This window comes from Sinocyclocheilus grahami, unplaced genomic scaffold, assembly GCF_001515645.1.
Source record: "Sinocyclocheilus grahami isolate Dianchi unplaced genomic scaffold, SAMN03320097.WGS_v1.1 scaffold103.1, whole genome shotgun sequence".
In the NCBI taxonomy this organism is placed as follows: domain Eukaryota; kingdom Metazoa; phylum Chordata; class Actinopteri; order Cypriniformes; family Cyprinidae; genus Sinocyclocheilus; species Sinocyclocheilus grahami.
In genome coordinates this window covers 1,142,000-1,154,906 of record NW_015505282.1, presented here as the reverse complement: position 1 = coordinate 1,154,906, position 12,907 = coordinate 1,142,000, and the positions used below count along the sequence as shown (strand labels likewise).

The 12,907-nt window shown below is 35.0% G+C and overlaps 1 protein-coding gene across 5 annotated transcripts in view; it reads left to right on the top strand.

Moving 5' to 3' along the window:
- mark1 (MAP/microtubule affinity-regulating kinase 1) overlaps window positions 1-12,907 on the top strand; it is a 69,535-nt gene that overhangs the window by 40,754 nt on the left and 15,874 nt on the right. For all 5 annotated transcript variants that reach the window (XM_016276528.1, XM_016276529.1, XM_016276527.1 and 2 more), the window contains exons 5-15: window positions 1,751-1,816; window positions 1,909-1,979; window positions 3,796-3,852; window positions 3,988-4,224; window positions 6,087-6,206; window positions 8,007-8,106; window positions 8,293-8,405; window positions 8,781-8,934; window positions 10,508-10,680; window positions 10,760-10,857; window positions 12,123-12,272. In XM_016276528.1, coding sequence (XP_016132014.1) covers window positions 1,751-1,816; window positions 1,909-1,979; window positions 3,796-3,852; window positions 3,988-4,224; window positions 6,087-6,206; window positions 8,007-8,106; window positions 8,293-8,405; window positions 8,781-8,934; window positions 10,508-10,680; window positions 10,760-10,857; window positions 12,123-12,272 — 1,339 coding nt within the window. The remainder of the gene's footprint in view (window positions 1-1,750; window positions 1,817-1,908; window positions 1,980-3,795; window positions 3,853-3,987; window positions 4,225-6,086; window positions 6,207-8,006; window positions 8,107-8,292; window positions 8,406-8,780; window positions 8,935-10,507; window positions 10,681-10,759; window positions 10,858-12,122; window positions 12,273-12,907) is intronic.

Below are 12,907 nucleotides of genomic sequence, written 5' to 3'. Positions count from 1 at the left end.
AAATAACGAAGGAGTGGCTTCACAGCAACTCTGTGACTGTTCTTGAATGGCCCAGCCAGAGCCGTGACTTAAACCCAATTGAGCATCTCTGGAGAGACCTAAAAATGGCTGTCCACCAACGTTTACCATCCAACCTGACAGAACTGGAGAGGATCTGCAAGGAGGAATGGCAGAGGATCCCCAAATCCAGGTGTGAAAAACTTGTTGCATCTTTCCCAAAAAGACTCATGGCTGTATTAGATCAAAAGGGTGCTTCTACTAAATACTGAGCAAAGGGTCTGAATACTTAGGACCATGTGATATTTCAGGTTTTCTTTTTGAATAAATCTGCAAAAATGTCAACAATGCTGTGTTTTTCTGTCAATATGGGGTGCTGTGTGTACATTAATGAGGAAAAAAATGAACTTAAATGATTTTAGCAAATGGCTGCAATATAACAAAGAGTGAAAAATTTAAGGGGGTCTGAATACTTTCCGTACCCACTGTATATACACACACACACACACACACACATATACACACACACATATATATACATACACATACACATATACATACACACATATATACATACACACATTTCTATAGTATTTATTTATTATAGTATTTATTAAATTATTGAAATGTTCTGAACTAGCTTTTATTTTTTAAGTTTTAGTAATTTTGTGCTTTTGTCATTTTTTAAAATAGTTTTCTATTTTTCTATTTAGCTTTCATTTATTTTTACAAGATTTAGTTAGGTATAACAACACTGGTGTGAGGCTGCAAACTGACCCTCATAACACCTGATCAAGCCTGGAGCCGTTTAGACCTGATAATCAATGTCTTGTTTTTATCCACAGCTCAGTTTCATCCGTGACATGGCACTTTCCCTCTCTTTTCTCTCGCTCCAGTTTTATGAGATGTTAACTGGATTATTTATATTCCTAATGGAAGGGAATCACGGGAGAGTCATTCAGACGGGCTGCTTTAGCACGATCAGCTCTGCATGGCCGATGTCTGACCAGCTCAGCTCTTTTGTGCCTCTCTAAACGGCACAAGACTCCGTTTTCACTTCTCTATCGATTAGCATGACTGGCTGTTTCTGGCGTACCCTTCCTGGCTTCTGATTGGCCGAGGCTGAGCTGGATTTTAGATTAATCAGACTAAAAGCTGTGATTACCCACCTATCCCTGACATTTTTTTCTCTCATCTTTCCTAACACACACACTCACTGCATGTTAAAGACTGCATGCAGGAAGCAGTCAGACGTTATTAGCGTCCATCCACCGAGAGTAAATTGAATTACAGAAGCTCTTCACATACAGTAAAGTACACAATGAAATGAAAAGAAACAGGAAGCCCGTGTGTGTGACGTCTTGCGTGTATTTTAGCACATCTCCATAACAAGCATCCCTGGTGTGTTGCTTCTCCATATCATAGATGAGTTCCTGAGAGAATCAAGCACAGATCAGATCTGTCGTCATTGTGGTATGGGGCTAAAATAGCGTCAAAAATGATTTGTATTTACAAAATATGATTTGCGAATATGTAACAAAATTTACATCCACAAAATATGATTCAAACCACAGTTCATAAATGCACAAGTATGATTGCAAGTTTGCGAATCATATTTTGTATGATAATTTTGATACTATTTTAGCTCCATATTAGTCCAAAAAAATAGTGAGCTGCCCGCTCTTGTGAACAAATGTGCTTAATTGTTTTGAATGTCAATCACTCTCTGTATCTGTTTCTCTCTCTCTTCCAGTTAAGTTATTTGAAGTAATTGAAACAGAGAAGACACTTTATTTAATAATGGAGTATGCAAGTGGAGGTGAGTGTGATGGACGGGCGAGATTCATATTTAATATCACTATTAGCGCACGTCATGATGCATATCTCTGAATGTCTGTGTTTATATGTCAGGTGAAGTGTTTGACTACTTAGTCGCTCATGGGAGGATGAAGGAAAAGGAAGCCAGAGCAAAGTTTCGACAGGTGATACACACGCATACTATACACACATCTGAACCAGAATCATTGAAAACAGCCGAGATTTAAATCAACTATCTAGCTGACATTGTGACTATTGAGAACAAAAATACATTTTTAAAAGTAAATTGTATTCGGTAACTGGGTAACACTTTATTTTAAGGACTAATTCTCACTATTAACTAGTTGCTTATTAGCATGCATATTGTCTGTTTATTATTACTTATAAAGCACATATTAATACCTATTTCCAGTGTAATATTTACAACAGCAAATCACAGTGAATGGGCTAGATTTTTAAAAAGATATTTGCTTCTCTTCTACACTGCATTTCAATGTAAACAAATGATTAATTATTATCAATTATAAATGATAATTGTATTAGTATTAAATCACAAGGCACGTTTATAAAATAACAGAATATCAGTTGTTTTATAATCTAGTTGAACAAATAAATATTTGCATGTATAAACTTTACTAATGTGTCTTACAGTAAAAATGTACTGTACATTTTTGCATAAAAAATAAGTATTAACTAGTTAAACTTGAACTAGTTACTATTAGTACAAGTATTAATATGTCATGTATAAGTGATGCCTAATAAATAGATTTGGTAACACCTTCCAAATTCTCACTATTAACTATCTGCCTATTAGCGTGCCTATTATTAACATATTGGCTGTTTATTAGTGCTTATAAAGCTCTGCATGACCATATTCTACATTTCTAATCCTACCCAATACCTAAAGTTAACAACTACCTCACTAACTATTAATAAGCAGCAAATTAGAAGTTTATTGAGGCAAAAGTAGTAGTTAATGGTTTGTTGCGAGAATTGGGCCTTAAAATAAAGTATCTAATAGCATCTAATAAATACTTACAAGAATTGTTGCTTACTAAATACTAAAATCAGAAGAGATAAAAATTAAAATATGGAGAAAAAGTACAAGTAATTTTTTTTAATTTAACATCGTACATTACTTGTTCAGTATAATTTTGTTAACAATATAAAATATAAAAAAATTTGATCATGAAAATCACAAGGAATTTGCATGCTCTATAATGTTTTAGTACAGATATATGTGGGTAAATATTGCCGTTTATTAACGTGCTGTTGTACTGGCTTACACTCAGTTAGTCAGAATAATTACACTTATTTTAACTGTATTTATTGCATTAAACATTTTCCTTCTGCTTGACAGTGGTTTGGTGGAAAAGATGAATCCTCCAACTGAAAGGACAAAAAAAACATTTATTTAAATGCATTAACAGATTTAGTATTTGATATTAATGACACATTTAGAAAGAAAGAAATAATTATGATAGTCATGTCATGATCAATAAATACACTGGGGGCATCTTCCTCCTTTGTTACCTTTAATGAATGTTGATTAATTTTAATACGCTTTTGTACAGAGCACCCTCTAGTGGTGATACAGTGTTTGTCAAGTTTCCCTCTGATCAGCTGTTCATGTGACAACTGTAAACAAACAGACATCAGTTTGAGCGTAATTAAACCCCCTGCAGCGCTGCAATAATTAATTGGCCATTTTCCTTCGTGCTTTGCTAATGATGGCGAATGAAACCCCCAGACTGCAGTTCACTGATTAGTCAGAATATAAGACCCCAGTCTGTCTCGCTCTCAACTACAGTGACATAAAGACATGTTACAGTGTCTGTCTAGCACATACAAACACATGCTGGATTTGCAGACTTTCTCAGCTTCTATTCGCAGATAAACAAAAGAGCTGGTTTGTGGAATGATGTATTATTTGTATTATTTATTATTATCATGCTAATGTGACTTTGTGTGTGACTACAGATTGTGTCTGCAGTGCAATATTGCCATCAGAAGAGAATAGTCCACAGGGATCTCAAGGTGAGACACGCACACCGTTTAAGGCTGTGGTATAGATCTGCTCACCTTTAGTGATTTGTGTTTCATTGATTTCTAATGACCGTGCACTGTGCAGACCGCTTTGCTACATTTCTTTGTGCGTCTCTCTCTGTAAAGGCTGAAAACTTGCTGCTAGACGCGGACATGAATATAAAGATAGCGGACTTTGGCTTCAGTAACGAGTTCACCATCGGGAGTAAGCTGGACACGTTCTGTGGCAGTCCTCCGTACGCGGCTCCCGAGCTCTTCCAGGGGAAGAAGTACGACGGGCCAGAGGTGGACGTCTGGAGTCTGGGGGTCATCCTGTACACGCTTGTCAGCGGCTCACTTCCCTTTGACGGACAGAATTTGAAGGTCATTTCTAGTTATATTCAAGGTCACTGAAGGCCTATTTACACCAAAAACGATGCGACAAAATTAAGCAAAATTATGCAAGTCACTGTTAAAAGTCTTTAATGGTTTTATGTTCTATTCTGATTTTTTCTTCACATGCATACATAAACACATACTGTCGTTCAAAGGTATGGGGTTAGTAAGAATGTTATTTGAAAGAAAATAATAGCCTTATTAAACAAATGTGATCCTTGAGCACAAAACCAGTCATAAGGGTCAATTTAATTTAATTTTATTATCTAAAAGCTGAATAAATAAGCTTTCCATTGATGTATGGTTTGTTAGGATAGGACAATATTTGGCCGAGATACAATCAGAAAATCTGGAATCTGAGGGTGCAAAAAAGTCAAAATATTGAGAGAATCATCTTTAAAGTTGTCCAAATGAAGTTCTTAGCAATGCAGATTACTAATCAAAAATTAAGTTTTGATATATTTACGGTAGGAAATGTACAAAATATCTTCATGGAACATGATATTTACTTAATATCCTAATGATTTTTGGCATAAAAGAAAAATCAATAATTTTGACCCATACAATGTATTGTTGGTTATTGCTACAAATATACCCCAGCGACTTATGACTGCTTTTGTGCTCCAGGGTCACAAATGTGCATTAACTTGATCAAAAGTGACATTTTACATTGTTACAAATCATTTCTAATCTTAAGAAATGCTGTTCTTTTGAACTTTCTATTCATTAATGAAACCTGAAAACAAAACTCTGTTTCCACAAAAAATAATAATAATAAAATAATCAGAAAGGTTTCTCTATATTTCAAATTTAAACGCTTTAACCCTGGAACAAAATATAAAACTACCAAATTTTGCTTCATTTGCAAAGTTTAATCGCAACATACATTACATTACAGTCTGTTTGATTACGTGTAATTTGTAACTGACTGCATGATTCTTATGGTGTGTGCACACCAAACGCGAAGCGAATATTTGGTAATATTAATATGCAAATTTTTGCATGGAAGAGGTGATTGAGGCGTATGTTGCGCATTTGTGGGAATCGCGTCGCCCAATTTGCGCCATTCGCATCGCCCGGCACAAATTCGTGTCTGTTCGCGTCTTTGCATTGACTTTGTATGTAATCTACATTACGAATAATTAAATTCGCTTTTGGTGTGAACACAACATAACTGTACATTTCTGCCATAGTCACCACTAATAACCTAAACCTAAATATAATGTAGAAACGTAAAATTTTCTGTAAAGCTGCTTTGCAACGATTTGTATCATGAAAAGCGCTATACAAATAAACTTGAATTGAATAAATATTTAAAAATCCTAAAACTGCTTCCCAAATATTTTGGGGTTTCTGATTTTTTATGTATGCTTAGACATATAGAATACCTATTAGCCGTAAATATGTTCCCAGTATAGCACAACTAACCGCCCAACATTATTGTTTAAATGTGTAATTTCTATTTTGTGACCTTTTGTTTGCCATATAAAATTTGGTCAAATTTGCTTGCTGCTAACAACTTACGGTTCTTGTAGTTGGGGCTCAAAAGCATTGTTTTTTTCTTATTGGTTAGTTTTGTTGGTTGGTAATTTAAGCATTTTTTGCTAAGTGAAAAACACCCTATTTGGAGTTTCATTGCTGTGTGAATTTTTACCATCGGTGTGAAGAGGTAATAGTGATGCACTGTTTGCTTTAAAGTCTGCCAAAGCAAAAAACTGTTCCACTGCTCCATTTAAGGCTTATGTTTTTATGTAGTTTACCTAAATGAAAATGCAGCAAGTTTCCCTGAAAGCATATTGCTCTGACTGTATGTGCTGTATTGGGTCCTCACTCTGAATGTTGGTCCACAGGAGCTGCGAGAGAGAGTTTTGCGAGGGAAGTATCGTATACCGTTCTACATGTCCACAGACTGTGAAAACCTTCTGAAGAAACTGTTGGTGCTAAATCCAGGCAAACGTGGAAGTTTAGAGGTGAGGCTGATGAACACATTTCACACACCCGTATGAATTTTGAAAAGAACTATAGAAAAATATACTTTTCTGTGAAACACAAAATGAGATGTCTTAATGCTCTTTTCCATACAACGAAAGCATACTGTGAACAGGGCCACTGTAAACTCAGTAAAGAACAAAAGCACCATAAAAAGTTTCATAAAAGTAGTCCTGTACACTTTAAGTCTTTTGAAGTCATGTGAAATCAAATCTTAATCACACATTTGTTAACATTAAATCTGGCGTGTCTCGAGGAGTAGAAACTTGTATAGAAATGACCTGAGGTTCAGTCAGGACACTCTAGTGCAAGCTGATAGGTATTCAATGTTAATCCTCTAGCTATCTCAGTGTAAACCAAATGGAGCATGCAGATTCACCTCTCTTATATCTGCAGCCTTTGAGCTTTCTTGTTTAATATTTAAATAGTCTAGTTCAGTGTTTGCTGTGAGGCTGGCTTACAGAAGAGTTCCTCGACACCCTCCTCCTCCCCAGCACCACCTGTCTAGATCTGCTATGGAGGATATCGTTATGTCTTTGTGCAGTAGCTTGTCTTGCATGCTCACAGCAACATGAGCTATATTTCTTCAAAAATCCGAATTTAACTTATGCGCAAAACTGGAATATCGCATAAAACATTTGTGAATAAAGCACCGTTTCCATCCAATGAGTCAAAGAGAACAAAATCGTCACTTCCTGATAAACTGCCACTAAATATCTCGAAGAAAACTAGGAGAAGCCACTGAATATAATAATTTTCATATGTAATGAATGACTTGCGCTTCAGCGAGAGCAGACATAACACAATAAATGCGATCATTGCTTTCGGAGGTGGATGCTGCTGTTTGGGAACGCAGTCATGTAAGACAGTAATTATACAGAAGTACTTTGACGACAGACTTTTCTCAGGCTTTTCAGAACGACCAAAACAACATTTCAGATGCTGTGAACGAGATCGGTCCGCTGGTTAGTTAGGTTATCCCGTCTCATAGCGCAAAGTCACGTGACTTTTTCAATGCGCATGGTGGAATTTATTCGTTAAATGTGTTTCCATCGTAGTTTATGTGCATTTTTTTCTTATTGGATAAACTTTTTATCCTACTCAGTTGTGCGCATAAATTTTTTTAAATGCGCATTTTAAGAATTTATGCGCATCTTGGCATTTCCATCCAGCGTTTTTTATGCGATAATCCAAAATGCGCATAAAAATAGGTAGATGGAAACATAGCTATGGCCGTGTATGTCTTGGTGGTAGTGTCCCAATACTGCCATTTCTGACATCTTGACAAATATTAATATTTGATACTACATTTGATACCACATGGAAAAAGCATTTAGAGCAATTTAAACATGCTTTATTGCTTTTGAAAGTACACCTGCACTGCATTTCATAATAAGTAATATAATTTTAGTTTACAGTTGTAAAATTCCAATACTTATGATTTAATTTCTTTGCCTGCAAGAGTTACACCCTCAAAGTTTTGTTTTGGTGAAAAACCGTCCATGACAACAGGTTTACAAATGCTCCTCATTACAAATCTGTCCAAAAAATGCTGGAAATTATGTGAATGTGAAAATAAAATTTTCCTGGTGCATTTGAAACTCACAGCACATATAAGGATGTGCGTTTACTGTGAGCGATTTTTGAGATGTATATATATAATCTATATTTTTGACAATATCCATTAACATGCTAAAACTGATAATTGATGAAATATTAATAGTAAATAAATATACATTCATATGCAAAGGTGTAATTTAATGTCTATCAATGCCTCACAGCAAATCATGAAGGACCGCTGGATGAATGTAGGTCACGAGGAAGAGGAACTGAAGCCCTATACAGAACCTGAGCCAGACTTCAGCGACACCAAACGGATAGGTTTGTACCTTCTCTGACCCTTCTGTCTTTCTCTCTTTATTTCCTTCTAATGCATTTTTTTAAATAATGCTTAAAAATCAAGGTTTTATGTCTCTATCATAGACTACATTGCCAAAAGTTTGTGCGCTTATGCAGGGATCACATACAATGAGAATGAAATTCTGTGTGTGTCTTTGTTTTTTCCAGAGCTGATGATCACTATGGGTTTCCCTGAAGATGAGATCACAGAGGCGTTAGTAGGGCAGAAGTATGATGAGGTCATGGCCACGTATCTTCTGCTGGGCAGGAAACCTCCAGAGGCAAGTCATGCGTGTTAATTAACTGATTAACCAAAACATCAGTCGTAATTACTGAATGCTCTCATCCACTTCAGTGTATTCTGTGCAGTGCTATTTTACCATCATTGAGATATTATTATAGTTTTTATCAATATTTTGAATGAATTTTGTACTTTTATAGCTCCGTTTTCATTTTAATTGTATTCAAATTTTAGTAATTCTGTTTTGTTTTTAATCAATTTTAGTAGTTTTTCTTTTTCTTTCTTTTTTAAATGTCTGTGTTGTGTTTCATTTGCTTTATTTCATTTTATTACATCAAGTTAAAATGTTGCCCTTGTATAGCTAGCTGAAATGTGAAAGTTTTAGTCAACTATAATAACCTTGATCTTGTTTTAGTTTGAAGGAAGCGATTCGCTGTCCACCACCAACCTGTGTCAAAGGTCACGACCCAGCAGCGACCTGAACAACAGCTCTACGCAGTCACCCGCACACTCCAAAGTCCAGCGCAGTATCTCGGCCACGCAGAAACAGCGGCGATTCAGCGACCACGGTACAAAACGCACACAGAGAACATTTCAAATCATTCTAAATAACACATTTATTTAGCCCAGAAAAACATAATCAGTTTTATAAAACAGATAGTTCCGGTCCTTGATTCTGATTGGCTGAGCCGCGTTCGAAGCTGTTGTATAATACTCTACAAACATACACCGTTGTTTACTTCTGTGTGTTGCTTGACAACCACTTTGTTGCAACCACAACTGTTTCTGAGGAACTACATTGTTTGGTGGAAGAATACTGTTTTTATTAATATCATTACACTTTATTTGCTCTGTTTTATTTTGTGAAACCTTACTACGTATATGGAATAACCGTTTTATAAAAGCAATAAGCCCCGTGAAGAGCAGTAACCCCCGTGAAGCTTCGCGTCGTGCCTAACAACGCCCCGTAGCTGTTCTAAATTCACTGTAAACCACGGCTTCACGGGGCTTATTGCTTTAATCTAATAATTAATTTGCCGATGTCATTTTGGATGTGTAGTCTACATACAGAATGTGGCATGCATAGGTTTTATATTAAAAATAGTGCTGGGCAACGATTAATTGTAATTTTTGTTTATATAATATATGTGTGTGTACTGCGTATGTTTATTATGCATATACTGTATAAAGACAGTATACTGTATATTTTGAAAATATTTACATGTATATATTTTTATTCATATAATTTATATTATATATAAATGTATTTAATATATAAATGTAACATATTTTTCTTAAATATATACATGCATGTGTGTGTATTTATATATATACATAATAAATATACACAGTACACACACATATATTATGTAAAGAAATACTTTTATTTTGGATGTGATTAATCGATTAACAGCACTATTTAAAATGTAATACATTCTTGTGATCAAAGCTAAATTTTCAGCATCATTACGCCTATATATATATATTTAATATATAAAATTGTTCTTAAATATATACATGCATGTGTGTGTATTTATATATACATAATAAATACATGCAGTACACACACACATATATTGTTAATTGCGATTTAATCGTTGCCCAGCACTAATTTAAATGAAAAAATAATAAATTTTTATTATGGATTTTTAGGTCTGTGGTAAAACTTGCTGGGGTTTCCAAGAACATTTTAAAGTAAAAGTCACCCAAAAATGAAAATTCTCATGTTGTTCCAAACCTGTATGAGTTTTTTTTGTTCTGTGGAATGAAGATATTTGGAAGAATGTTGGTAACCAAACAGTTTCAAATCCCATTGGCTCCCATAGCGTTTTTTTGTCCATACTATGGAAGTCAATGGCACCCGGAAACCTGTTGGGTTACCGGCATTCTTCAAAACAACTTTCAACTGTTCCACAGAAAATCATACAGCTTTGAACATGACGAGGATGAGCAAATGACAGAATTTCCCTTTTTCGGTGAGCTATTCCTTTTAAATACAACTCGGCCTCACAACAAGTTCCCATATTCTAAAAAGAACTAATGATCGATCTATCTAATGCATTTGACTCGGAGATGACATGCTTTCATTTGAAGCTGTTCGTGGATGTGTTGTTCTGAGCATGATTGTCTGGTTCTGTGCAGTCGCTCCGTCCATACCTCCGGCCGTCTCCTACACCAAACGCTCTCAGGCCAGCAGCGTGGAGGGAGAGAAGAAGAAGGAGGAGTGTAAGCTGCCCTCCTCCAGCTCTAAAGGAGACATGGCCGCCTCTCCTCTGGTGGTCCAGGAACGCAGGAAGTCCTCCACAGCTTCAGGGGTGAGAGGTCATGTGCCTCAGATGCGGGGCACAAATACATACGACTAGCAGTAGACTAACAGTGTGTTTGTGTGAACAGAATAGCGCTGCTGGAGCAATGACGAGGAGAAATACGTACGTGTGTGAGAGATCCAGTACAGACCGGTACTCAGCCGTACCCAACGGCAAAGACAGCAGGTGAGCAGAATTTAAAACCGTGTTGATATCAACCTCTTCACATGAACATTAGCTTAACAAAAACACTGACCAATAAGACACAAGATCTTGGGTCATGTGTTCATTCCAGCGCAGGTGTGGAAACCATAATGGTAACAAATAGGTAAAAACGAAAAGAAGGGCACTTCGCACAGTGCAGATATTTCAAATGTCTAAATCTTAACACATTTATAAGGCCATCCAGAGTGTTTTTTGTTGTTGTTGTTTTTTGCGTATGTGTGGTTTCAGTTGTTCGTGCATGTTTGAATGTGATTTAAAAATAAATGCATACATTTAGAACAAGTACGAAAGTTACTGATGGATCGTGATTTCTTTGTGAAAATATACATACAAAGATCGCGCACACAAATTCGTATATGCAAATATGACACTTGCAGTTGTGATTTGTGAGGTCTTTTTCTACCAGGGTTATTATAGTTAACTAAAACTAAAACCATTAAAATACATTTGAGTCACTTAAAGTGTATAAAATACACTTTAAAACATTAGGCTTATTTTTATTTCAGCTTATTGTTAAATTCAACATGTCTCATTTTCATTTAGTTTAAAGTGAATGTACTAAAATAAATTAAAACGTATTGGAAGACATTCATAAAAATTATATTCATATCTTAAGGATGATATCTTTTGTAGTATACTATCGGCTCAGTTTTACATATTTTATAGTGCTGTCATTTTTTGTTTACATAATATATATGTGTGTGTGTACTGTGTATATTTATTACACGCATACAGTATATATTTAGAAAATATTTGCATGTATATATTTATATTCATATAATTTAATTTATATATAAATATATTTAATATACCATATTTTCATATTTTTCTTAAATATATACATGCATGTGTGTGTATTTATATAAATATACACAGTACACACACACACATATATATATATATATATAAATTATGTAAACGAAAACTTTTATTTTGGATGCGATTAATCGTTTGACAGCACTAATATTTTACTCCAGAATCAGTGCAAAAAATACTGGAAAAAAGCCTGGTCTTGGGGTTTTATTTGACATTAAAATGTGCAAAATTGCTTGCAATTTGTGTTGCGTTTGGTGTGATAGAGACATAAATATTTGTTTAGCCCCCAAAGAACATAATACGTGGTCTTTTGATCACATATGATGTCAGTACGGATGTGTGCAAATGTTTGCATTTTTCTGGCTCATTTATCTCATGTATGTCTCTTTCTCGTGGTCTCTCTGTCTCAGTCTGACGGAGATGTCGGCCTCGGCGAGTGCATCTTCCTCTGTGTCTCCAGGAGCGTCCACTCGGCCGCGGCATGTAAAGTCCATGTCCGCCTCAGGCCACCCCACCAAGTCTGCGCTGCCGCCCATCGAGGACGACGCTGAATTCAAGGGGTGAAGAGATGTGCTTTTAGTATTTCAGAGACAGTGCTATTTTAGTATCATTCAAAGGCTATTATAGGGGTTGTTGTTTTTTTGTAATATTATTTTGTTTGCATTTTCTCGAAACACTTACGAGACTGACACATGTACATATCATGTCTGTAACAACACTTACAATGTACAAAAAAGAAAACCAAACAAACACCAGGGGCTCATATCACATGAAAAGTATGATTAACAAACCAACGTTAGGTTAATACAGTATGTACTTTGGAAGTTAGATTTAATAATCCATTGCAAACAATAGCAACCACAGCTGTAAGGGGACTATAATAGGGTTTGTTAATATTTTAAATTCATTTTTTAGATTTTCTGTTTTAATTTTCATTTTAAAGTTTTGTGTTTTTGACATTATTTTTATTTAAGTCTTTCTATTTGTTTTAATTAATTTTAATAATTTCTAATAAATTGAATACGTTTATATATTAACATTTTAGTTACCAAGTTAAACTAAATGAAAATGAGAAACATTGCCTTGGCAACTAGTTTTTTTTTTTTTTTTTTTTTGTTTTTTTTTTTTTTTCTGTTAATTTTTTTTTTTTTTTTTTTTTTTTTTTCCTGTTTTCTTTAAATTTTTTTAAAGAAAT